The 27149-nt window shown below is 38.6% G+C and overlaps 1 protein-coding gene across 1 annotated transcript in view; it reads left to right on the top strand.

Annotated features, from left to right (window-relative positions):
- Positions 1–1410: 1410 nt before the first annotated feature.
- The window catches only part of DTHD1 (death domain containing 1), a 45569-nt gene continuing 19830 nt past the window's right edge, over positions 1411–27149 (top strand). The window contains 1 exon segment of the mRNA XM_063158097.1: positions 1411–1476. Coding sequence (XP_063014167.1) covers positions 1411–1476 — 66 coding nt within the window.

The following is a 27149-nucleotide window of genomic DNA, read 5'->3' as shown; positions in this document are numbered from 1 at the left end:
GATGAGTATGGATGGGACACCACTTGACAGGAAATGACAGCTTTTCCAATGTCCAGCTGCAACACTAATATCCACCAGACCCAGAAAACCACATCACCACCAAAGCATCTGAGGCTCAGCTACTTAAGCTAAGCTTTGCTGGTTAGTTTTTAAGACACAGCCACATAGTCACAGTCAAGTGTGGTTTTAGTTGCAACCCAAATCTGTTAAGGGCCATTTAATTGATATTCATCTCCTGTGCACAGGGAGCTCAGCTAATCCAAACCAATTCAGGGCTTTTTTAGCTGGGCTGTCATTGAACAGAAGTAGGTGAGCAAGAAATACCTGAGTTATCTGTGTGGCTCAGCCTTGAGACAGTTACCTCCAGATGGTACAAGCTAAGGACAATTTTCCTTAAACTGTTCACACTACTTCTGTAAAAGGACCTGGACTAGAAGATGGATTGAAAACATCTGAATATTTGAAAATTTAGATTATGTGAAACATTGCTTGGTAATTATTTTTTTCCTAAATTTGGCTGGAAAAGGAAGATTTGGGAAGCTCTCCAGGCAACAGACTAGGACAGGAAATCTGGAACCAAACCATGGAATACAGACATGTGTTGTGCCTTTCTTATTAGCAGCATGCCAAATCCAAAGGTCTTCATCAGACTCCTTGGCTCTGAGGGATTAATTAACAGTTGCTGCTAGTGAAGAGGTATATGATATTATAGTACACATCCCATTTCTCTTGTAGCAATGTGAGCTTATTTCAGTGAGTCCTGCTTTGTTTCATATCTACTTTTCAGGAACTGAAAAACATATATTCTTGCTCAAGCTCACAAAGCAATTTTGTTTGTTCTGGTAAAAGAGCATGGATGAAGCGAGCTTACCTGTAAACAATTTCTTTTTCTTTTATCACTTCCACATTTTTCACAGATTACTTGTCACAATATCAGAAAGACACCACTTGAAAAATAAAAAAGAGAAGCCTGACTCAGGTATTGGACTGCTGAGATAACACTACAGAATTAGGTTCCGGGGAAAATAAAAGCAAGATAACATATCAGAAGTTCAGCTTGCTAAGGTTTAGCTAATATTATTTTGTGCTCCTAAAATACCTCACATTTCGATACCTTACAATTAAAAATATCCACTACAAGAGTAGGTATTACACCAGAGTGCACAATTGAAAAAAGACCATGCTAGGGACTCTTTTTATTTCTTGCCCCTTAATTCATCACCTGCTAAACCCCAAACTCTCAGTACAGTTCTCTAAAGCACATGTGTGACTGTGTGTGTGTAAGTGAAATGCTTTTTACAATTTGTCAGAGCAGAAGCACTAATTTATCCCCAGCTCAGCTCTGCTGCCACATTCAGTGCAGACACAGAGCCGTGCACTGGGTGAGCAGTGAGGCTGCGACTGCCCAGGATGCCCAAATTTCCTGTCAGCGACAGCCCCAGACAGATCCTGGCTCTGATGGCAGAAGCAGGGCAGGTATGCCCTAAATGCAGATAATTGGGCAGGCTGGTAAAGCCAACACGTGCTGCTGGCAGTGCCAGAAAGAGCAGGCTCCCCTGACTGCCCATGTACCCATCAAACCTGGCCTTTTTCAGGATCTGAAAATTTTGGCTCAGTTGTACATTATCCCGGCAGTCACAACCTCTTAGCTCTGTCAGAAATAAAACAGGAGAGCCCCACTACAGCAAAGGCTGGGCAAGAAGCAGAGAAAGTTTCCCAGTTTTATTAATTAGAAGTGGTAAAGAACATATGACTCTAACTATGACTCTACCTGTGTTTAATGGAAATGTATTTATATGTGTATTTTATATTGTCAGTATAAGTATCAGAGTTGTTCAAGAGTACCATGAAATATTTTGCAAACATTAATGGCATAATATATTCTGTTTAGTACAATTTTTATTGTGTGGCTTTTAAAGGTAACATGAAGAATATTTGCAATCAAAATAGGAAATCAAACTTTTTTTTAAAATCTAATAAATACATCTGAAATTTACTTCTCATCTCTTGCTGCATGCTGAGGCAACATGGATAACCTCTTACAGCTTTCTCTAAAAATTAGTTGAAAATTACTTAAACAATGATCTAGAATTTTTAATTCAAAGTAGCTCACATTGACACTTTAATGTAATTATGATAAAAGCATAAATAAAACCACACCTCTTGAAAGCTAATTTAATAATATGAAGCAATTATCTTAGTTTACATATGTACACAAATAATTTTCCTACACAAAATTAAAAAATAATTTTCAAGCAATAAATTATAAAGTAGATTATGTTTAAACTGTTATATAGTTACATGATACATAGATGTAATACCATATCATATAGGGATTTTTATATTACAAAATACTAAGGTACTGATGTTTAAAATCTTGAAAACTGCAAGCATGTTCCCATCCTCATAAATTCATGCTGAATTTAGGTTTCAGCATGGTTCAATGGGTTGAAAAATGCCCTAGAAAAATGGGCGAACTTCTTAAAAGAAGAAACTATATGAACACACTCCTTGCTCTTCAGATTCCTTTCTGCCTTGAATTTTGATGGTGTGCATGGCTCTCAGCCTAACTGAATGGATAAGAGAGACTGCAGTTTAACCCTTGCTGTGCTGTGGCCTATTCCCAAGGAAGGAACAAAACAACCCCTCGCAAGGGGAAATGATGCTCTGCTGAGGTGGCTCCAGCACTGGTGGCTGATGAACAGCTCTGAGTGGGGCAGAAACACTGAATGAAGTAAAATGCAGAAAGAACAGGATTCTGGCTGGAAGCCTGCACAGGGCTTTTTTAGAGAGGCTAAAAAAATAAAAATTTCAATCGTTCCCAGAGATGTGTTGGTACAAAAACCTTTGTGCTATTAAGTCCCCACTCATTTTCAAATTTCACTATGCTGAAATTATAGCGTTTAATACCAAATCTGTATTTTCTCACCCTCTCTTCTTCCCAGCTGTCCATGAGAGATTTCTGTGAAGTTTTATTTCTGCTGAAGGATCTGGTTACCCCCTGCCCGCTCTGGAGCTCCGTTGGGTGAAAAGGTTACATCCCCCAGCTCAGCAATAGCTCCTCACCACCACCTCTCTTGGAAACTGTGGCACTTTCAAATCACTCACTGCAAACTGCTCAGCTGACAGCTCCCTAACCTGATTCAGTCAAACCCATCAGGTTCAGTTAAACCAAAATCAAAAGCACCCACCCAGGCCAGGGAATTGCCAACCCCAGCCCCTCCCACTGTTCTCACCCCACCTTCCTACCTGAGGCCACCAGCTCCTCAGAGCTCCCAATTTAACTGATGGGTTTGGAGGTTTATAAATACCAATAATTGCAGAGGGTTGTTTGGTTTTTTTATTTTTTGTTTTGTTGTTAAATGCAGTACAGTGAAAGACAGAAACCAGCTCAAAGTAGAAATGGGGGGAGAAGGATGACTTCTTAATAAGGGATGGAACAAACATCCTTGTAGGCAAGGATGGGGGGCAGCTGGAGCCCCTCATCCAAACCTGCCACTGCTTCTGCAGAGTTGCAGTTCCTCTTCTAAGCCAGATTGCTCTAGGGAGCCTTGCTTTCAGCTGGTGTTTAGGGTAATGGGCTTTTCCACTGCTTGAACTGGCCACAGCCTGCTCGAGAAGAAATTTGAAAGGTTTTACAGACTGCTCAGATTTCAAGAACACCATCAATACATTCTTTCCTTATAAGGGTTTTTTTTTTTTTTTTCTTCACCCAGAAAAGTGTTTAAAGCCTAATACTGAAGATGCAGTGACTATTTATAAGGCAGCCTGGTCAGAACTGTAACAGCTATTTCTGTATAAGGTAGATGGTATGTAGAGGTGCTAAAGAAGGAAAGGACTATAATTATTATGCAAAACCAGAGGAAAAGGATTTGGGGAAAGGAATGAATTATCACCCTGAAATTCAAGGACAAGATAAGATATCCCTAAATCTTAAAAAGTGAAAGCTATTTAGGAAGAGTTATGACTTTGTACTTTTCCCTGGTTTTGCAGTCCCTGTCAATAGTTATATTTTATTTAGTAAAATGCATTTTTCAATTTGCATTTTGTCTATTTGCAGACTGATCTGATGTTACATTCCCCTTAAAAAGAATTCCAAAACAACCAAAGGCAGTGTCCACCACCTGTCCTCCCACTACTACCCAACAAATCTTGTTCAGCCTGGGTTATTTTCTCTGTACCTTACAGATTCATTTTTACCACCTCCACTTCTCTCAGTAATTCCTAAATATTGCCAGGCTACACTGCATTTATTTAGCTGCTAGCACCAGAAAGGAGGAATCAGACTTAAATCTTTACTGCAGGTTTCCTTGCAATTTAATCCAAAATAGCAATGGGGCATGCTTTTCTAATTAAGGCATTAATTTTAACAGACAAACATGTGATTCCCTGTTCTACACTTCAAAATAGCTATAACAAATAGCAAATGCTAAGCTGTGTGATCCATGTTCTGTGCTTGTCAGCCCAAAAGGGAATGGCTCTCATACTTGCCATTCCATTACTGAGCTATTTGTTGCTGCTAACTTTTGTGGAGCTTTTTCCTCCTGCTGGAACCACGATATGGCAGAGCAAAGAAACAAGCAACACTGCCAGCACTGAGCCAGCAGGCAGAACACATTCCACGGAAAAAAAAAATCCTGAAAAATATGGTTAAAGCAAGACATATTTCCAAAGCTGCATCTGCACAGAGTAGATGCATGGAGGTATTTCTAAGTCTCTGAAGAGCTGTCCTGGAATAACCTCTCGTGCAGATACCAAGGCTTCATCTACACTGTGTAGGAAAAGGAGGCGTGCAGTCAGATTCACAAGCTGTCACAGGCACACAAACCTCAGTCTGCTCTCAATTTTTAAAATATGTCTTCATGTACCAAGGCAGCTTCCAGCTAGTTCAAAACTCCATTCTCCTCCAGCCTTAATTCCAGTGTTAAATTTTTGCCATCAAACTAATTCACCTACTCTCCCACGTACCTCTCCCAGCTGTATCCCAACTCCACTCCATGATGTTTTCCAGACTTTGATTGTTTCTTTTCAGTTTCTATTATTCCTCAGGAGACAATGGTTTTATTCTTGACTATATGTTATTACAGACAGAATCTGAAAGGCAACCAGGTTCAGGTTTACAAAGGCAAGATTTGGGGCGGCATTGCAGACCGTCCCTAGCTTCAAGCTACTCCTAGAGCAGCCATCTCAGTACAGTAGGGATGGTATGAAACATCCTTTAACTATTTTCATTTATCCAAATCAGAAGGACCCCACCCTCTTTATGCATTTTAAGAAATTGCAAACATGCACAACACACCCTGCAGAAGTTATGATCTCATCATGTAAAGAATCATCACTGGGAAGCCCAAAATCAAAATGACTCATGGAAATCTATAAAGACTGTAGAGCCTGGTTCTTAGAAAATTTAACAACTCTTTGTACAAAACTAAAGTACAGCATGGGGTAAAATGCTCTGATCTTCAAAGGTTCCAGCAAAGGAGCAGTATTTCAGAGCATTGTTTATTTTTGTTTAACTAAACAGTCACTAAAAACAGTTCTTGTGAATAAGTTGGAGGATTCTCCTTTCTTCTGAGTCATTGAGTCCATTAGGAGCTAACAATTTGGGCAGAACTCTGTAGTTCTCCCGAAGATATTTTCTGAGGCCTGAAGATACATGAGCTTGAAAGAGGCAGGCAGGTTTACAAGGGTTGTATGGGTAGGAACCACCAAGAAATCCTCTCAGTCTGGGGTTTATAGAAGCTGTGGCTGCAAGAAATGAAAGCAAATAGTGCTGCAAAAGGTTTCTGCTTTGTTGCTGTTTCTTTTGACATGCCTGTTATTTTGCATCAACTTTCCAACAGCACCTGTGTATCTCCCTAGCATGGTAGAAGGATATACTTTGATCTGTCAGTAAGTTTAACCCAAACTGGTTAAAGTATATGGTTTCTTTTCCACTATGGAGGGAAAAAAATATCAACATTTTCTTCAGAAAGTAGAAAATTTCACCAAAAAAATTCACCAAAAAAAAAAAAAAAAGGCAAAAGAAGTATAACACACTTTACATGAGGCTCTGTCATGAAGTGGCTGTAGCTCAGCCTTGGGTATATCTGCAGCATCAAAACCTGCACTTACATTTAGAGATCCCAGAAATATAGCCCTTCTTATCAATGGTTTGGTCTTACTCCAGGCAGCAGAAGCCATTCTGGAGATTCCCTTCCCCTGAATCAGTAAAGAATGTCTCAGAATCACTAAGAAGAGCAGCTAGAAAATTGCTACAAGAGCTGAAAGCGTAATAAATCACACAGCTAAATCAGGGAGAAAATGTTTTCTTCCTCTTGCAGACGTGACAAACAGGAAAACATGATACTCTCAGAAAAGTAGGCTTTGTCCATTCCCACTTTGGCACTCATAGCCCTTCTGTGCTGAAAAGATGTGTCTCTGTTGCATAAACAGGGATTTTTAAGCTTCTGAAACAAATTGGTCCTGCAGCCCTTACTGTTTGTCGTAATAACCAAAGAAGAATAATTCCTGAGAAAAGTACAAGTCAAATCTTTTAAAAGGAGAAGAAAATGTCCCCTTTGTTGTAGGAAAATGTCAGCCTCATGTGCAACTGAAAAAGTCAAGGCTAACAATGCTTACTGCCAAGCCACAAAAAAATTACTGAAACTGTGTTTCCTAGTTAGTGTCTCCACACACACAGATGTTTACTTTAGCTTTGTAATAAATGAAAAATTAACACAAAAGCTACAATTGTCCAGTGCTAAATCAAGCATTTCATTGGTATGTCTTATGCATTTGAGTTCTGTTTAATGTAAATAAATGTATCAAAATTCGTCTGTTGCCAACAGCAGCAGCAACATAAGAAGGAAAAGCTCATACTTGCTGTCACTTTACCAAGTCATTTTGCTGCTGCACTAGAATTACTGCTAATTAACACAGGCATGACTGAGAAGAAAATCAGGCCTCATCTCTAATGTGGATCTAAACATCTTGCTAGTGCTTAACATATAAGTGTAGTTAAGAGAAACTAATTTTCTTCTTCTATACAACCACTCTTACTAAATACATCCTTCTAAATGTCAGTCTCCCTGATGAAGTAAACACAGTGTGAGTCATGAGCTTCTTTAAATGCAATGCCACCATACTGAATAAGCTGGAAATGGCTTTTAATTTTCCCTTTAATAACACTGAAGAGTGCATATCTGTGAGATGACCAAGTCTGACACCTGAGGCAGAAGCACAGATGCAGTTTCTTATTGTCTGTAAATCATCATCCATTCAGTACTTCTTATTCTACTATCTTGCCTTAGCTTTTTTCTTCTCAAAATTCAATAAATCCTATCATGAGATTTAATCATAGCTTTCTGTATGAGTTATGAAATAATCATTGTCTGCTGCATTATTTCTCCTTGATAACTTTGTTGCATAGTAGAACTCCAGACAATGTCCTTTGCTTCAAATAGCTAATTCTTTATTAACAGAGAAACAACAGTAGCAGCCCATAATAATCCCTTTCATTATGATCCAACACCCCAGAAAGTCCTTGGTGGATTTTACATTTTAAGACTCAGGTACAGAAGAAGGAGGTGTCTCATGAGACTGCCAAGAAATAAGAAAAGGGGCGTGGGGGGGAGGGACAACAGAAAGCATTCATTACTGGAGTTTAAACCTGAAATTTAGTATAATGGACTAGAAGAACTATTATCTTCCTGAGATCAAGTTCTAGAGCTGATCCAAAGCACAGTGGACAGGAAAACCAGATTACCCCAGTGTTGCCTGTTCACTTTGCCTTCCCCAGGCCAAAGATCCTTCTCAGAGCTTGCACCCCTCCCTGGCTGGGGTCCCACCGCCTCTGAAACAGCCCAGACTCCCCAGAACAAGGCTGGTGGAGCTGGTTGAGCTCAACCATGCTCCAGGCAGGTCAGCTGAAGGGAATAACCCAGTGGGAAGGCAGCTCTAGCTCTGGCTGGGTCCTTGCTTGTGCAGTCTGAGTGATGACAGGCAGTGGCCCAAGCAGCTGCAAAACTCTGGATTTGCATTTTTTGTGGGATGTCTGTGTGTGGTGCTAGACAATTATACTGAGTGGTAAAGACAAGGCATTACTCAGTGAAGTGTTGCCTGCAGAAGGAAAGGTAAAACAAGAACAGACAAGTAAAATTTATTTACATGCACTTTCTTAGAATTCATCCCAACTTTCAAGCCATTTACAACTTTGCTAACGTCTTATCTGTCTCTCCAGCTTTGTTTCTTGTTTGTTTTGGCTCCTTTTTGTTTCTTTGTGTTCCTGTTTTTCTTTTAATTGTGTTTATGATGGCTCATTCTGCTTTTATCATTGCTTTTGTTTTTTCTTTTGTTCTTGCAGCTTTCCAATGTTCTGTGTATTTCTGACTAGTTGCCAGAGAACAGCTATATTCTGTGCAAGTCGGGTGCCTTATTACATAAGAATTCTCTGAAAAAATAGTTGTGTTTGTTTCTCCAGTTACACCTGGGAAGTTCAAACTATACACAGTTCTATTCTAGAATAAAAGATAAGAAACTTGAAACGCCTATTTTGCTTGAAACAAAAGAGTATTTAAGGAATGACCAAAATTAGCTGGTTTATGGAAATAGTTTGTATGGTCAAGATAACTACATGAATCACTGTATCTCTGCATTGCATCTCAAATGCATCTCAAACACAACATATACTTTGGCACTTCACCACCACCTTAAAATTATTTTCTGCTACTGTAACTCCACTACCTTTAATCAGTGAGGTAGCACTGATTCATCCTGCATGGGAGTGAAGGAATGAGGATAAAATGTTCTCTAGATTTAGCAGAAGACATTGCCATGGATCTCATTTTGTGCTGACATCAGAAGCCAGCTGTGGTTGCTCCTTGTTGACATCATGGAGTTAAAATACTTTCATGTTTGGTAATAAAAGATGTAACTTACAGAGATGGTCTTAGAGAAATCCATTTTCTAAAGAGACTTGAAAGGTTTTACTGCACCAATTGAACAGCCTTGAACAGAATTGAATGTGCCTGCTCATTTCACAGCTACCATGACACATATGGGGACTCAAGTAAAAAGTGACCATGACATACAGCAACATGAAGTCCCAGAACTAAAATAAGGACTTGTGGAGTACTCATGTTTCAAAATACAATTTTTGTCAGTCTTGCTAAAGAAACGCATATTTGCAAACTGTGGCCATACCATCTTTATATCCAATTTGCTAGAGCATCATTTTATCTGTGTATACTTTAATATTGGAAACAGATGGGGCTCCTGCTATGCTAAAAATGGAGCCGGTGGTTCAACTGTTGTCAGTAGAATTGTTGCCAGCTCCACTGCTCTGTTTTGGGACTGCTTCTCTCCAAATTCAGCTCCTAAGCAATTCCAGGCTTCCTCAGTGACAGTGTAGACAGAACTCTGAATGCAGAAATTCAAGGGGAGCTGCATTCTCCTGGGACAGCCTGTCCCTTTCAGCTATGGAATGACAGTTGCTTGTTAGGGGAAATAACCAACAGGAGGTATTTGAAATAACATTTTCTTACAAAGAAAACAAACAAATTAACAGACAATGAGAGTGAAAAGACTGAAAGTTCATCTGTTTGGGAGCAATAAAGAAAGTCAGTCTGAATTAGTGAAGGCTCTCAACACACAGGTAAGATACAAGGGGTGAGATGCTGTGACTTTAGAGCCAAACTTTAACAACTCTTGCAGCTGTGTTTGTACATCTTTCTGCCACTCAGAAAATGGAAGATAATTTACCCCGTTTACCCACTGTTTGTCCCTTAGGGTTTGCACACAGACAGCTGCCTCTGGTTTTTAAATTCCACCTTACCCAGCAGCAACATCTGGATACAGTGCACACCTACAGCAGTAAAGTGATCTACACATTAAAGTCCTGTGGCAGGAACCTTGCATTTTAATTGGAATTAAAATGTTATTTCAGTTTAGCATAATTAACCTTCCTGGTAAGCTGACCAAAGGCTACTTTATTCTGACTGTAGGTGCTCACAGAAGGACTAAACACTTTTTAATTTAATCAGTATTAAGTGCCAGTGGAGGCTGGGGGTCTGATGCTAACAAGCCCTCAGAAATCATCACATGCAAGCACTCATAAGAAAAAGCAAGCTGCATGTGCTATCCTAACTCCCTCCTTATCTGCTAAATTATGGTGTCCTATTACGACATTTCACATTGTTTGACAGTTAACAAAGTTATGTAAGAACCAGATTTGTAAAACACCCTCATACTGATTTCTGCTTAAGTATTTAATTAAGTGTAAACCAGCCATGAAGTCCTGAACTTGAGGATAAATAAAGGTTAAAGAAAGAAAAGTAAATATCAAATGGAAATTAAATGCAATAAAGGGGAGTTTTATTCATTGTGGTATTTTCCCAGGTTAAGCTTTTGTGAATTTCATAAATGGCATCATCTGCTAACTACTTAAGCCAGATAGCAACCTCTACAGAATATCCAAACAAAATTCTACAAAATCTTACAAGAAGAACTATGAAAAACCAAGTGATGCTGAAATGAAATGGAATTTTTTCCCACACATATTATCTGCATGCAACCAGAGAACTGGACTTAAGTGGGGGTCACCAGTACAGTTGGCATTTTTGTAAGCACATAAGTACTTTAGAAGCAATAGTATAATTGAAAAGTTTTCCTGGTGTTTTCTGAGGCCTTATAAATAGTACTGAAGAGTGCATCCTCAGAAAGACAGGTTCAGCTCTTCAAATCAAAGAGGTTTGGAAAGCCATCTGCTCAGCACATACTTGTACTGTGTATAATCAGGCACCAAGGTGCAGAAGCCTTTATGAAATCTCAGTTTCCCCACAGGGTGACTTGTCAAGCCTGTGCCAGGACACACACCTTGGTGAAACCACCAGCTGCTCAGGAGAAGATTGATGGCACAGAAGATACCCACAGGAAGTGGTTCAGACTGTGCTGTCACTATTATGACTGCCTGGGGATTTTCTAACAAAACAGTTGTGGCTTGGAAGAAGTCTGCTTGTCAAAAGTGAAGCTACCCTCTGCAACGTGACCACCAATTGAACAACACTAGCAGGAGACATTTTCTGTTACATTAGCATCTATCTCAGATCTGAACAGGCAAATTTTATCCCTGCTCTCCTGAGGTTTTCCCTTGATTTGCACTATCGTCCTCACTGCATGGTAGTAGGAATGATTTTTCTCCTAGGTCCATCCATGCTGGATGGAGGTCTTTGCCCCAGGGTGTTGCTGCTGCTCTGCTCCTCCTGGAAGCTCTGTGCTCACCTCTGCTGCTCAGCCACTTGTGTGATGGGATCACTCAAAACCAATTCTGAAAAACTGCTATTCAAATAATTTTTTCTCTTTCATTGAAATTAAAAGGAAGCGACTCCACAAATATATTGAGCAGGAGACTTGCAGCTGAAGGTTACTGGCAACAGCCAAGACCTCCATCCTGGACTGAAACAGAGCTGCCACCTGTGTTCAAAGATGCAAGCCCAGGCACCCAGCTCCTCTGCATGAGCCTATTCCTACTTTCCTTCCTCCTTGCAGGAAGGAAAGATTTACTTAAAAGGCACAGTCAGCCAAACCTCAGCCCCTCTCCATCACACCAAACAAAAGATTTTTTCTATATGAGAATACACTTTTTCTGGCTAAATTAGTATTCATTTATACAACATTAAGTGACACAGCTCAGGAAGTGGAAACAAAGGAACCAGCAAACCTAGAATTTAGTAATTATCATCACAATTTCAAGGGTTTTTTAGGTCTTAGAAATGTATTTTTTATCCTTCTCAGCTTACTGCATGATCTGCAGCTTCAATTACCTTGAGTTTCTGAAACCCAAGCAGGTACTAATTATGTAGGCAAATGCACCATTTTATTGTTGCTATCCATTAATCCATTTAATTAGTCCATCACTATTCCTTCATGATGCTCATCTCGCCCTTTCCTTCCCCAAAGCTACAGAGCTGATTTATAAAAGCCTTTCAGTTCCTATCTGTAGCATACAAAATCCTTTAAAAAGTTAAGCTCAGGTTTTGTTTCATTTGACACTAACACATTAAGCCTCTGAGAACTCTCTGCATTGTGCTGTCAGCTTACATTCCTTAGCGCCATAGGACTGAAAAAATGAAAATTAAGTGGCAAGACAGGGCTTCCTCCATCTGCACTGGTAGGTAACTGGTTCAATCTCACCTCTTCAGCACATTTTCGAAGGCAGCTGAACAGATTTTCTCCCTCTAGGAGAGGCCCAACTTTCACTTTCTCTGTAGCTGTGACACATCCCTGCTCTGGGGTCCCACCAGCGTCACGCGTAACTTGCAGGAACATTCCAGGCTTTTGGTTCGGGCTGTGGGTACCAGCTCACATCAATATCAGCCACATCTTTCCCATGCTGAGGGAAACAGCAATTTAAAATGCTTCTGCCAGGCTGCAGTGTTGTTTGCTCCCAGCCAGACACAAGAGCTAGGCATATTTGCTTTTGTCACTCATGACAACAGCCTGCAGCTGATAAAAGGTCGTATTTTCAGCTGGCTCTCTTCTGTTCAGACTGCTTTCACAGCATGGACTCTGTTCCTCCCTTCTGCCTGTGCACTGGGCCCTCTATTGTGTGAGACAGGAGGTGTTTCATGCTGCCCAAGCACATTTTTGAATCTGATGCTCCACAGCCTGACATCACACACCAGTGAAACAGGGCAAACACGTGTCACACCCTGCCAGTGCAGAAAACAGAATTTTACAGAAACTCTGTGCTTGTGTACACCCCTGTAAGAGGAGCAGAACACAAACTCTTTGTGCTGTGTGTTTCCTTGCTGGGGGGATGGAAGAGAAGAGACGTCTTTGCTTTCATTTCAATAACCACGTTGGTTTCTCCAGGCCTTAGCAAAGCCCCAGAGGGAGAGGGGATCCCTGTTCTCTGAGAGCAGCCCACACAAACTTCACAGCAACTGTGGCAGAAGGACCCCCCTGCTGAAATGCTGTAGCTCCCCAAAGTGCTTAACTTCTGGTGCAGCAAATAATGAGCTGCTGGTAATAACTTGCCTTTGTTCCTGGACAACTGTAATAGTCTAATACTGGTCATCATTTAGTCTGCTAAATGTCACTGACATATTTTCTGAAAAATCCCTTTGCCAGGATTTTTGTCTCCTGAGAAGCTGGGAAGCTTCAGCTTCTCCATGTTTTGCTACTTTGGAATGTGATTTGGAGAATTGTTTATCCAGCATATGAATTGTTTTTAATTAATGGCCAATCACAGCCAGCTGTGTCAGACTCTCTGAGTCAGTCACGAGATTTTATTATTCATTCTTTGCTGGCCTTCTGATGTCTCCTTTCTCTTTCTTTAGTATAGTTTTAGTATATAATTATAATATAATATAATATAATATAATATAATATAATATAATATAATATAATATAATATAATATAATATAAATGTAATATATCATATCATATCATAATAAATCAGTCTTCTGACAACTTGGAGTCAATTCTCATCCCTCACCTCATCCTGGGGACCCTCGCAACAACACCACCACAATTGGTGACCCCAAGTGAGTGACAACCCAACAGCTAAAAATTCATCTCACAAGGCACACAGCAAATACTTTGGTCTCTGCTCAGACCAAATGAAAAGATAAAATCAGATTAATTTCATTTGGGTGCTCAGAACTTCCCCTTGAAAAGCTGCTTACGGAAACCTGGACTAGCATGCAAAAAATATCACAAGTAGAGAAAATAGATAAATGTATTTCATAATATGCATACTTCTGTATGCATAATGCATACAGCAAATGTATTCAAATGGCATCAATGTTCCTATAATCAGAATATAAATCAAGAATTTTTATGATGGATTGTCCTGTGATTGCTTGAAAGTCAGCCAGTAGCTACAGGGAAGTTAAGAATAACTAATTTGCAATGCATTTCTAAGTAAACTACCCATACCTACACACACATATAAATATTCACACACATGTAGATAAAATGCCAAGAAAATATGCATTATAAACAGCCTGTGTAACAAACTAACCTGTTTTTAGAGATTAACTTGAACAATCACACAGAGATAATAATCAGTAAGTGCATAATTCCTATATTGTTTTCCTCTGAGACCTTTATTTGTAGGATTTTCAGAAGTATAAACACTTGATCAGTATTTATAATATGCAAGGAACAAAACTTTCTACAAATATTTATGCTAATGAAAAGAAAAATGAAGCACTTCTCACAAGCTGGATAGTTCCTTAATATGTTTTGTGTTGCTAAAAGAAAAAAGGCTATTCAAAAAGCCATGCTCACTGCTGCATGGAAAAATACAGGTAGATCCTAAGAAATGGATCTCAGTATCATCTAATCCAAAATGAATCGTGGTCTAGTCACAGATCACATTAGTGGGTAGCTTGCTTTAACTTGCAAAACTATTGTACAACATCTCAAGATGAAATGCTTACTCTGTGCAGGAATTAGTGATGCATCAGTGGGTTTAAAATAAAAACAGTGTTTAGATTCTAAAACTGCTGTGACTTTTATAGAATTCATAGCAAGAAACAAAACAGTGTTATGACTAATTTTTGCTAGATTCAGTCCTTTTGTTTATACAACTTAAACAGAATAGATGTGCTCTGGATATTGGTAAGTATGTAGAGGACTTTGCAAGCATATTCATTGCATCAGAACACCACTCACTTCTGTCCTGATTTTCAGCTTTTCCTGTCCTGTAAATGTATCTAGAGGGAAGGAAATCTGTAGTAGTTGTTCCTTTAAAGATATAGAGGCAGGGTCTGGTGATAGAGCAACACCTGAGCCAGACACCACGTGATTCATTCAGAGTTAATGGAGAAAATCAGGCAATTCTGGAATATATTCCCTTTCATCCAGTAGCAGACAGCTTAACCAGACTGCAGAACCCTCCCTGTAAAGTGCTTACTGCTCTCCACTCCTTGCAAAAGGAATTTAGGGGAGCTAGTCCTTATGCTAATCACTATAAATGGCAATTAACCCTGGTGAATCCCTAGAACCACTGTCCAGTTTAATGAACCTCATTATCCATTTTCATTAGGTTCTTGTGAAGAAATAAAAAACTGCTCTTAGCAACATACTCTGAGATGCTTTTTGCCCTCTCAGCAGAAGGTGGAAGCGAGAGGGAGCCAGCACTACCAGGGCAGCCAGTTTCCCACTGGGCTTCATCCTGGGCCCCACAGGAGGGGCTTGGAGAGCCACCTTTACACAACAGGGCATCAACAACATTTTCATTGCATCACTGTCTGGGGACAAATCCAGCAGGAAAGATGGGCAAAGGGCTGTTTACAAGCACACGGACGAGGGCTGCTCTGGCAGACCTTGGGAAAACCGTCTGGATAAGAGTCTGGAGGGGAGGAAAAGGCAAAGAAGCACTGAAAGATCCTGATCTCCAACAGTGAACAGACCTAAGGCTAGTCCGAGCTTTCACATCTGACCAACAAAGTATTTGTGTTAGGCATGTTTACTTCTGGTCTATATTCAATCATTAAAAGCTCTTGATGTGGCAAATATTTTGTTTCTGGTACAGCCAGATCTCAAACTACACAGAAAACCATTTATTGCTGTTCTTTAATGTTCCTTAACAAACGCTGCATGTTTAATAGTGCCAGTGATTTTAAATATCATGATTAGCTGTGACATTTTCAACAGTGCTGTCCTGCTAGGAAAGACTGACTGGGAGTAGTTAGAGAGCAGCCACGAGGTCCTGTTCATTCAAACTGGAATAAGTCCAGGAGAAGGGGAATCAACTTGAACCTTTGTGCTAGGCTTGTAACAATATTTTGAAAGGAGGTTTATCCTGACATGAACTTCCTTCAAAATGTAGAGTTTCTGATCCCAAGCGAATTGGTTTTGACATTTAATCAAATTCAACTTTTAGGAGAGTTTATACAAGACTTGAATAGACAAATAAAAATATTTTTCTCTCCATACATCCTTATTCATTCTCACAAAAAATTTCTTTCATTTGGCTCCAGAGCTGTATTTAACTTCACCAAAGTGTATCAGGAAAAAGACTAGGACAAGAAGAGAACCTTCCCTTATTTTAAATATATGGCTTTAGCTTGGACTGCAGGACTACAGTTTTGTCTGTGAGGGCAGAGATTTACATGGCTTCATCTGTATGCACTAGAGCACACTCACTTTTTTGACTCTCTGAAGTACATGAGAAGTTTCAGAGTGGATAGGCACAAGTTGTACCCTAGAGTTTAGGTCTCCAAGTGCTGTATCATAGATAATTTTATTTTTTATGGCCTTGGAATTGCCTGTTTACACGATCTGCAATACAAATTCCCTCTGGAGTTTTCGTTCCATCACACTTAGGACACATGGATGCTCTGCACCTGGATAATGCAGTCCCAGAAGATTCCCTGTCACAGTCCCATCACCTCATCAGCCCCCAGGCAGGAGCAGTGCTGAGATAAGGCTCCGCTCATCTGTCTGTCAAGGGTGATATTCAAATCCAACACGATCTGGGACATGATTCAGTGAATTTCTTCCTGGCAGAAGGAAGCAGAAGGATCTCAGCCAAAGTCTTTCCCATCGCTTCACCTGAATATCTAATGAGGAAGGTGGCAGGTGCTGAGAGAGTAAAGCAAGAAAAGGAATGGAGTATCTTTCTTTGAAGGAAGATGAAAAGAAATGAAGATTGTTTTGTTTCTCTGCTGTAAATCCACACATAGGGCTTTGCAAACTCCATAAGCTCTGTATCCACTACAGTTAGCAGATAAAGGTACTAACTGCTAGAAATACATGGCTTTGGGACATGTTAGGATGTGTGCAAGACACAGGACAGAACAGGGAAATACCTGCCCTGTTTATTTCTCTCCTCCCCCAAGAATCTGTTAGAACCACAGTCTGAGCAAGACAGTTCTTTAGTTTGAACTCAGTTTGTCCCTCTTAAATTCTGATCAAAAGTTCTGCTATTAGTTAACACTGTTATGTTTTCAGACTTATATCTTGAAAATATACTTAGATGCTGGAAATCACCAATGAGCAAGGCTGAGCATTTTTTTCCCAAGAGAATTCCATCCTAACTGCAGCTTTCACTGAGATGTTTTAAATATTTAAGTATTTAGAAACCAGATTTTATGATCTAATCTTCCAGGTATAGGTCCCCTTAAATCTCATTTTAATTAACAGGTGGTGATTTAATACACTAGTAAAATATTACTTCTAGTAATATATTGCTGCTCCTTCTTGATTGCACTGAAGCAAATAGATTTTCTGTAGGCTCAGGAAATAGCCCCATGACTCTTTTATAGCTGAACAGAAGAATCTACAAGAGACAGAGGTCAGGCTGGCTACAGGTCTGAGGACAATACTATTTCTTATTGATTTCTTTCATCTAAAAAAAAAAAAATTCTAGTCCACTAGCCAAATGTTTGATCTAGCCAGAATACTACTACAGTAGTTGAATAAATGACCCATAAATTTTCAGTAATTACGCTCGTTTTATGTTTAAAAGTCCTCTTATAAAATTTCATTATCCCATAACTTTTCTGCAGTGTGTTGGTTAATACAAGAAGAGCTCTAGCCAAGTAAAATACAGCTTTGTGGTGTTTATTATTCCCCTTCAAATAACCAGGCATAACGTTGAGCCCTGATGTAAGAGGGCATATCTTAATCACAGTCATTAGGGTCTGTCTTTAGCTCTTGATGTTGAAAGCTAGAAAGATGAAATCTGTTAGATGAAAGAGAATGTCAGTGCTTGATGTATAACCCTCCTTTCCTTCCCATTCCTTGACCATAAAATTTACATCCATGGAAAATCAAAACATTTTTCTAGCACTATTATCAAGCTTTTATTCCCCAAGCTTTCAGGTGAGAAATTATGAGGCTAATTTATATTTACTCTAAATCAATATGTTAATTACTCTACAGTCCTTATGTGTCTAACAGAATTAATGAGAAAAAGAAAACACATCTCTCAACCTCTTTATTTTTCCCACATTAAATGTCTGCAGAAGTTGTTTAAATGAAACAAAAGAAATAATAATTTCAGAAATATTGGTTAATGTGCAGAGGTCTGTGAAGTCAGAAAATCTATTCCTTGGTTATTTATATATAAATATGGACATATAATTTTTTTTTTCCCTCTGGATGAGGATTCAGACAGATGTGCACAGTGACCCAGCAAAATAAGCTCCTGATCACAAGACACCAATATCAATAGGGCATGGCTTCAGGAATGGTTCCATTTCCCACATCCATTTTTATTCAGAAGAGAAGAACATTCATGTTGACAACCAGTTCCACAATCACCCAGTTGTAAACTCCCAAACTCACATCAAAAGGAGGAGCACAAATCATCTTTATTATTGATTTACTGTGTATCACAACTGACTGCAAACACAGACAGGATCAGTCACCATGCATCAGCTGCAGATCCACCGCTAAGCAGGCTCACCACTCTTCTTGCAAATACTGTCTGTTCTCTTATTTTCTCACTTTCTCATGTCATTGGATGATTGTTTAATACAAAGTAGAATGGCTCCAAACCACGACCTTCAGACAAAGAACTCTTCATCTCCTTCTTCTGAATTGGAAGCAGATGTGGGTTCAAGTATTTCTTCCAAATTAGTCAGTCCAGGAAGAAGCTGGACCCAGCCTAAACTTCTGGGAATTTCCCCAAGGAGAGGGTTAATAGCTATTCTAAGAGGCCTTTTCTCCTTATGGAAGGAGAAACAAGACTTAAGCAGGACTTTAGCCAAGCTAAAATGTGAATGAATCCATTGGTTTCTGTCTGGGCATCTTCAGTGCTTCTAAACCACATTCCATCTGGTCTAAGATAATTCAGTTGGGTTTGAGGCTACACCTATAATAATAAAAAAATAAAAGCCAGACCGAGTTTGCCATCTTTGCTGATATTGCTAAACCTTTGGCTTTCCTAGTGCAGCTTTGTCCTATGCTTAACTACGAATCTCATAGGAAATGTGCAGGTTACAAAACAGGTGATGCCACTTTGGGGAGGGGGAAAAGCTAGATGCAAGAAGTGCCATGTCATTTTCATCAAAGCCACTCTCAAGGCCCTTGCACACTCGTTTAGTAACACAAGCATAGCTAGCCTGCCTCTCCTTGGATATTTTTCACTGTACTAATCACCTCTTTACATGGCAACAGGTGATCTAGAAGTTCAGTCCTGCAAAAGACAAATATCTATGGCAAACCAGTGTTTACTTTCTCTGTGTTTTCCCTCATTCTATGTACAATGGGATAGACTTCAATTTCTTTTCCCTTTATTTGTATAAATAAATGCACTAATACATTTGTATAAATTTGTACACTATATATTTGTATAAATAAATACACATTACGATGCATACCCGTCATGTGGCAATAGCCAAGTTGTGTAGGAAAACAGGTGAAAAATTAATCTCAGGAATATGGGAATACATTATCTTGAGGTCTTGGAAACCCAAGAGACATGACCTAAACTTACCTTACTTTTTTTGCCTTAGATACAAAGAAAAATCCTTGAGCATCCATTTAGACACAAGAAAAAGTGGTCAAATAATATGATGCTTTTATGTTAGCCTGTTGTTGGACTACATGTAAAGATATGTTTGACATAGAAAAAAAACAAGTGCTATTGATCACAAGACAGAAAGAAAGGAGCACTTTACATCCAAGGACATTTGCCAGCAGTGTTACCTCGGATTAGAAAAAAAGAATATTCACATATGGGGAAAACAGGTTCACTGGGAACAAGCCAACAAAGTGAAATTAAAACAGCAAGAGTAGGAAGATTCAACAAATCACAAAGTGAGAAAAGGCAGCACCTTCTCATGTGTGAGGCTGCCATCTGGTGAAGACTTTTATCCTATTCCTTTGCCTGTCTTTAAAGCAACAAAAAATTTGAAATAAGACTGAGAAAGCAAACAGACAATAATGACTGTCCCTGCACAACACAAGCAGTGCTGGCAGGAGCACTGCCCAGGACCCTCCTTGCTGAGACAGGTTCCTGGAGGAGAGGGAGCCGCTTCTGGGGAAGAAAGATCTGCTATGGGGCTGCTCTGGGATAGTGCAGTTTGTGTTCCTGAGCAGTGCCTGGGGCACAACACAGCCTGTTTCACACATTTCTCTGCATATAGTGATATGCACAGCACAGCAATAGTCCAGTCCTAAACCATGGTCAGAAACACAGCTCAATGCTCTTGCAGAGGGAGGGAGCAAGGGAGAACATGGCATGTCAGGTAAGTATTAGATCCTGTCCACTGCAGTGACAAAATGGTCCCAGCAAGCAGAACAAACTGGGAATAAATATTAAAACATTAATCAGCAGTCAGGTCTTTTATTTTTCTTTTTTTTTTTTTTTAAGTTTTAAACATTCTTTTGTTTAATTTTTACAAACTAATTTGTTTGATTTCTTACAAGTAGGTCTAAAATAAAGCAAATTAAATTTAGATCTTGCAGAGGACAAAAGAACAGTGGATGATTTCCTTTCTAATTCCACAGAGGTAAAACAATATTGAAAATTAACTGTACATTTTTAATCTAAAGTAGAAAAATGCCAAGAAGAAGGACTGAAAGATTACCTGTAGACAGATGACTCAGACACTCCGCTTACTGAACAAAGCAAATTTTGATTCAAGATTCTGCTGCAGAATGAGCATACCAGGTTGGGTCACATCCATGAACCCTAAAAGTGCTCTAGACAAAAAGCCATTGTCTCCTCTATGGGTAAATGCCTTTCCTGCAACCTTTGCAGCAGAAATCTTGGCTACCTTGAAGGCTAAGGCAATCCTACTGAAACTGAATAGCACTAGCAATAAAGTGTTATTTGACACATATAAACCAACATTGCAAAGAGGATGCTGGGTGTTAACAATTTGAAACATATCTTTAATTTAAGTGCTAATTATCACCAAGTATTCTTAGCATAAATATTTTTCATCTCTTTTGCTAATTCTGGAACTTTTTTTTTTTTTGCTGTAATTACTGAAAAACAGTCTGCTTATTTTTGATATTGTCATGTCCAGAACTGAAACCCCAAGTTTTCTGGGCCCAAAAAGTCACAAAAAAAGCAGGCATATCTTCTCAATCCAAGGGTAAATAGCCATGCGTTTCACTAGTGAAGACATATAAAAAGTCCTTTCTGCCCATAATGTAAACTCACTATAAACTCCATTTCTTTCTTTCTTTTTAGTCAAACTGAACAATTATAGTGTTAAAATTCATATCAGCACTAAAGCAGCACAATTTCTTTTCCTGATGTGGAAAGAGGACCTCTCTGGCTTCAGTCTGGAAGAAGTTCCCATGTCCTCACTTGGTGAATGCCTCTTGAGCTTGTCTGGTATAAGCCAGAAAATTGCTTTTCTTGAGAATGTTTTGCTCTGTGAAGGTTACATCTACATGTGTATCAGCTTCTCAGCTGTAAAATCTATAAAATAATGTCATGGTGTTCTAACACGGTATTGTGAGGATAATTTCTCTAATATTTTGAATTTGGATGAGTACTGCTACAAAAACCATTAGAGAAATTTAATCATAAAATAACTGGACTTGTAAGTCTGCCATCCAGTGTTTAATATAAACTTTCTCCCTACCACTGACTTTTTCATTGTTTGGTCTATTTATTTTTTCTCTAGAGTTTGACCATATAGAATTAACTCCTTTCTGTCTTCTGCAGGCATTCTTAATTGCTCTCATTTTCCTGTTTGACTATTTCTCTCTTACAAATTTCATCTTATCTGCAAATATCATGAATATTGCAGATTTCCTTTGTATTTATAAAACATGCAGGAGAAAAGTACATGTGCTTGAAGAGCACATAAAATAATAACTTCCAGTGAAAAAATTCATTCACAATAAAACAGTGACTCAAAATATTTCTGGTACTGCAAAAGAATCCTGGTCATACATAAACTGTTGAGAGGAATGCCAGAAGTGGGTAGAGTACACAAACCCATTTCTTACCTGGCAATATCTGATTCCTCAAGGATAAACCTAGTCAAGCACATCCTGCTGACATCCGCTGGAATTCTGAGGTTGTACACTAACCATCTGTTGAAATTATTTCATTGCATAAGAATATCCAAAGATTCTAGGGAGTAATACATTAAATTTATCAGCACAACTCTTCAAAGGACTTAAGGACAGAAGTTCTGTAAATAAGGAAAGCACATCATTTATTTAGTGAAACAAATGTCATTTGTTGAAGCAGGATCTTCTATCAAAGCCGACAACTCTTAGATACCAAACTAAGCACTGCAAATCTCATTTTGAAATGATCTTCAAAGGGCCTCTGTCTTGTGTCCCAAACTGGTAAGGTAGAAAGAAGAGCACAAACAAAATTATTTTCAAATATTTGTTTGAAGCATCTTATATGACTTCAAAATATTATTTTGCATTTCTGATTAACAAAGCTTATTGTCCCTGCATGATTTGTGTTGTCATTTGAATTCAAAATGCAAGCTGGAAGAATAAGGAAACAAAATAAATTTTGGCTTAAAGTAAATTAGAGACAAAGGTTATTTTGCTTCTTTTTCCACTACCTTAGTTCCACAAGTATATTGCATAGTGATGACTTTTTTCTCCTGTTGTTAACTAGGTAAACATATTGTAATATATGGGGTCATTTTGCAATGAAATAATGGCACAAAAATGTAAACTAGAATCTGCTCACAGACTGTACTGATCTTTGTTAAATTGTAGGTGTATTTGATCTTGCTAGATATTTGTGACATCCTCTCATCTCCCTCTGCACAATTAACTCTGAAGCAGTTCTAGACACAATGTCATCTGATGGCAATTAAATAAGATTCAGAAAGTAATAGTGCACATGGATACCATGATAACCCTTATAACATACTCATTGCTATCTAATAAGTAGTGTAGAGGAAATACAAGAAAATTCTGAGAAAAAAATACCTTGTTCTGATTCTGATACTGCTGCTCATGTTCTCTACTTGATGCCCTTTCTTTTTTTGAGTGCTGCTCTATCAATGCTTCAGGTTGAAAAAAAATATGCTCCTTTTAATTATTTCAGAGTTATTTGAATTGTGATCAAGCAAGACAGAAGTGAGTTTAATTGCTTTCATGCTTCAAGTTTTAGAAGATTAGCTCTGGAAGCATCTAAATGCACATCCTTTCCTGCTTTCCCCTTGCTCCCAGTGAAGAAGGAGTGATCTGCCAGCCTCATCTAGCAATAAACTAAGGTACTCCCCTACTGTCACAACAGTTCTGAAGATTGCTTCTTCACCCCGTTGTTACAAAAAGAGAGTAAACAGATGCATATGAGTGAAACAGGATATTTTAATAAATCATGAAAAACGATGTATTTCTCAAGTTGAACATTGTTGCCCTTGAAGAATTTATCATCAAAAACATCATAATTATTGGCATACAGAAGTATGTCTGCTCACTCCTGGAACATAGAGCAACACAGAAGATAAAGTAAAATGTAGAGTGATATTACATAGCACAGACTTTGATCATTCCCTCTTTTCTGCTGCGGGCTCTCTGCTTTAGGGAACACCATTTCCTGATGCCAGCATGACATCTACATACACATGTCCACATCCTGGCATTCAAAGTACACAGCCTACCACCATCAGAGCTTTCCCCTTGTTCTGGTGAACACAGGTGACCTGGGTATGGTTGTTTCTCTTCCTGCTGGGAAGCTTCCATCAAGAATTTTAGCCAGATTAATTTTCTGTTACCACAAAATGCAACCTGTGATTCATACTCTTACCTTTCCAGATCTGGAGGAGCTCTGGGTTCATCCTCCCCACACATGCTTCTGCCATGCTCTTCCTTTGCCTCTGGTCTTGTTTGTTTAAGGATTTTCCATTGGTGATCTATTTTATCTTGATAAGGCACCAAATCTCTTGGTTTAGATAATTCCTTCACTCACGTGACAGCTGCAGCTTGATTGCAGCTCTCTCTGGGGACTGGGCATTCCACTGAGCTCCAGGCTGCCTCTCAGCCACCTCTGATGATGTCTCTCTTCTGTCTCTTTCTTCTCACCCATAAGGTGCTGAATTTCCCTGCCACTATCTGATTAAAGCTTTTAGATTCAGCTTTATTTTCTGCCAATACAAAGAATGAGCTTGCCACTCTTGCCAGATGCTCAGTCTGTCCTTGAACCAAGGACACATGCTCTGAATTTCAATCATACACAGGTTGGTCTGACTTCTAAGGGGCATTAAAATGTGGACAAAACCAATAATTATATCATCCTCCTGCCTCCTGTCTTGTCATGGTGCTTTAACTAGTGATTTGATATAAATTATATTTAATTTGCTTTATTTACATGAGACAAAGGATTTCATTGAGAGGAGGAGATGCTTTGATTAAGCTCATATTAAGCAAACACATTAACTATTAACTAATAGTACTTCATTTAATTTTTTCTTCCAATGAAAACAGTATTAAAAATGGTCTCGTGACAAAAATAATTTCTCCAGATTAGCCTTTTATAATATAAAATATTTTGACAACATGCTCAAAATTTTTCTTTCACTTCAGCTTCCTAACGAGGTAACTGTCTCTGCTGTATATTTTTAACAAATTCAGAAGATTGCTAATTGGTGCCTATACATTTAGGAAAAGCAGGTAAAACACTCAGCATGATTACAATTTAACGTGGAAAAATTCTCATTTAAGTCAAATGTTGGGATATAATTACAGCCAGGGATGATGACTTTATAGAAAGCCGACCTTATGGACCAAATCTTATTTATGTATGTGATGAGGTCAAGATTTTCTTTAAAGAAAGATATCTGTGAAGATATATTTAAACTTTTATAGGGTATTTGACTTATGCATAACCAACTGATCATATGATCTAAAAATCAACACTATGCTTTATTAATAAAGCACATAATAAGTGAACTAAAAAGTGGCCCACGAACACCTAGAAATAGTCATGAAAGGAAAAACACTATGGAACTCAAGTAATTTTAATATGAACCCTTAGGGTTGGCATGGATTCTGTAATATATAACATTTCCATTAACGATTTTGAAATAAGGCTAATGCAATCTTAGAACAATTACAGCTGACAAAAACAGGTGGGATGATAAAGGGCAAAGATGGAAGAGTTATATAGAATGATCTGAAGTAATTCAGCACATGAAACAATTAAGCCCACAAAATATTTTAATGAAATCACATCCACATTATACCCATAGAAAAAAAAGTGCAAATCATGCCTGCAGAGTGAAAGGTGTATTGTCAAAGCAATGACTTTAAATTAATCTGGAGTTAAAATGGACAAATAAATGATAAACAGAATTATCATTATTCTCAATGCTATAAAGACGCAAGGAAGGTTATTATATTCCTTCAGTATATGAACCTGGGAAAACTTCAGTGCATTTATTGATAGCACTGAAATGGAAATGATGCTTCCAGTTCTGGTGCCCATGTATGGAAAGTCATGGCACAAAACTGAAGATACAACCATGAGTAAATTTAAGTCATATTGCCTACCTTTTCAAGAAAAGACCTACAAGGATGCTGAGCCATTCCAGGAAAACCAGGAAGCAAGGGAATACAGGTCAAGTTGAACACATTCAAATTGGAAACTCAACTAATTTTCAACTGCAAGAATGATGAAGTACCAAGACCTTCAAATCAAGACAGAGTACATCTTTGGAAAAAAGTCACAGACCTTTTACAGCCCTCAGTTCTATCAATTTATTATAGCTTAATGAACAACCTGTCAAAAGTAATAGGAAACCAGCTTGAAGCTCATTGTCATCTGATGACATCTCCCATTCAGCTAAGGGCCACAAAAAGAAAACCGTGACATTTACAAAGTTTTCAAACCTTTAAAGTAATACTTGAAATGGAAACAGATGGTTCCCTTCAGCTTAACCCATTCTTTTCCCTGCCCTGGGACACTTATTTGCAAAAAGCTTTAAGGAAAGACCACAACATAAATGACACAAAGACTCTATGTATAAGAAAAATAGATTAGGCCAGATTCTCTATTATCATAAATTATTGAAATCACATTTTTAGGCTCAGTCTCACAGGAAAGGTGGAAATTCCAAAAAGCAGGGTTTTGACAGACATGATTTTCCCATAACCTAGAAGAAGAATGAACATATTGCTCAGATAATTGCAAGATGATTCAAAAATATTTTGTGATGCTGTTGAAATGGCTTGGAAAGGCTTTTCAGGTTAGAAAGTGTGAAAGAAGCTACATAAAAGTTTTTAAATGTGCATAGGATCTCTAAATTCAACCAAAAAAATCCAACTCAGTTTACTGCTTCTCACTTCTATAAAGCTGAAATTACATCAGAATCATCCCACATCTGATGTTTAAGTTGCACCTTAAAAAATGCAGAAGTTAAAATCCTCTCAACATTCCATTTTGGTCTATTTAATTCTTACATAATTTGTTTATTCCGAGGAAGGATCTAAGGGGGATCACTGTAAAGAGCCAGTAAGGGTGAAAAACTAGTTTCTCCTTTCAGAAGATAACATTTCCTAGGAGAAATCAGCTGAAGCTTACTTATCTTGTGACTGGAATGTTGCTCCAACAGCATTAAGCTATTAGAAATGAGTCACTGGCAATACCATAGAGCAACATGTAGGCTTGGGGGCAAAAGAGAACTACAAAAATTTAATCATGGTATTAAATCAACTCCATTGAGATCCACACGAGCAGACTAGTGCACAACCTTGCTGAGAAAGCCATCCATTAAGAATGCAGGGCAGTGGTTCCAAATCTTGTTTCCCTTGCTGTCTTGTTTTCTCTGACTGAGTTTTGATAAATGACAGACAGCAGCCTCATAGTCACCACACCAGCACCCTCAGGTGAATCCTAAAAACCTTCACAGATTTCTAGAAAATCAGCTTTTCTGACCAGTCTCTAACCTGTTGCTCCCACCTCTTGGTTGTCATCTCCTTGCGGCAAACTATGGCAGTACATGGGGAAACTATGGCAGTACATGGGGAGAAAGTTTGCCTGTGAATAGTGAGGAAAAAAGGTCTTGAAAATTTCAATTTTCTCCCCACTGTCTGTCATTAGGCTCTTTTCAACCAACACTTCTTATTCTAAATTTTCATCAGTAGCTGGCATAATTTTTGAATCTTACAAAAGATATTTCTTACCGCCCTTAATGTTCCCTGCTGGTTTTAGCTGTAGCTAGGCATTGTCATTTATAATTTTGTACCTAAGTACCCAACCTTTTACATT

Source organism: Melospiza melodia, chromosome 5 (assembly GCF_035770615.1).
Source record: "Melospiza melodia melodia isolate bMelMel2 chromosome 5, bMelMel2.pri, whole genome shotgun sequence".
NCBI classification, from domain to species: domain Eukaryota; kingdom Metazoa; phylum Chordata; class Aves; order Passeriformes; family Passerellidae; genus Melospiza; species Melospiza melodia.
Note: the sequence above shows the minus strand (reverse complement) of the source record. Positions and strands in the feature narration are given on the sequence as shown.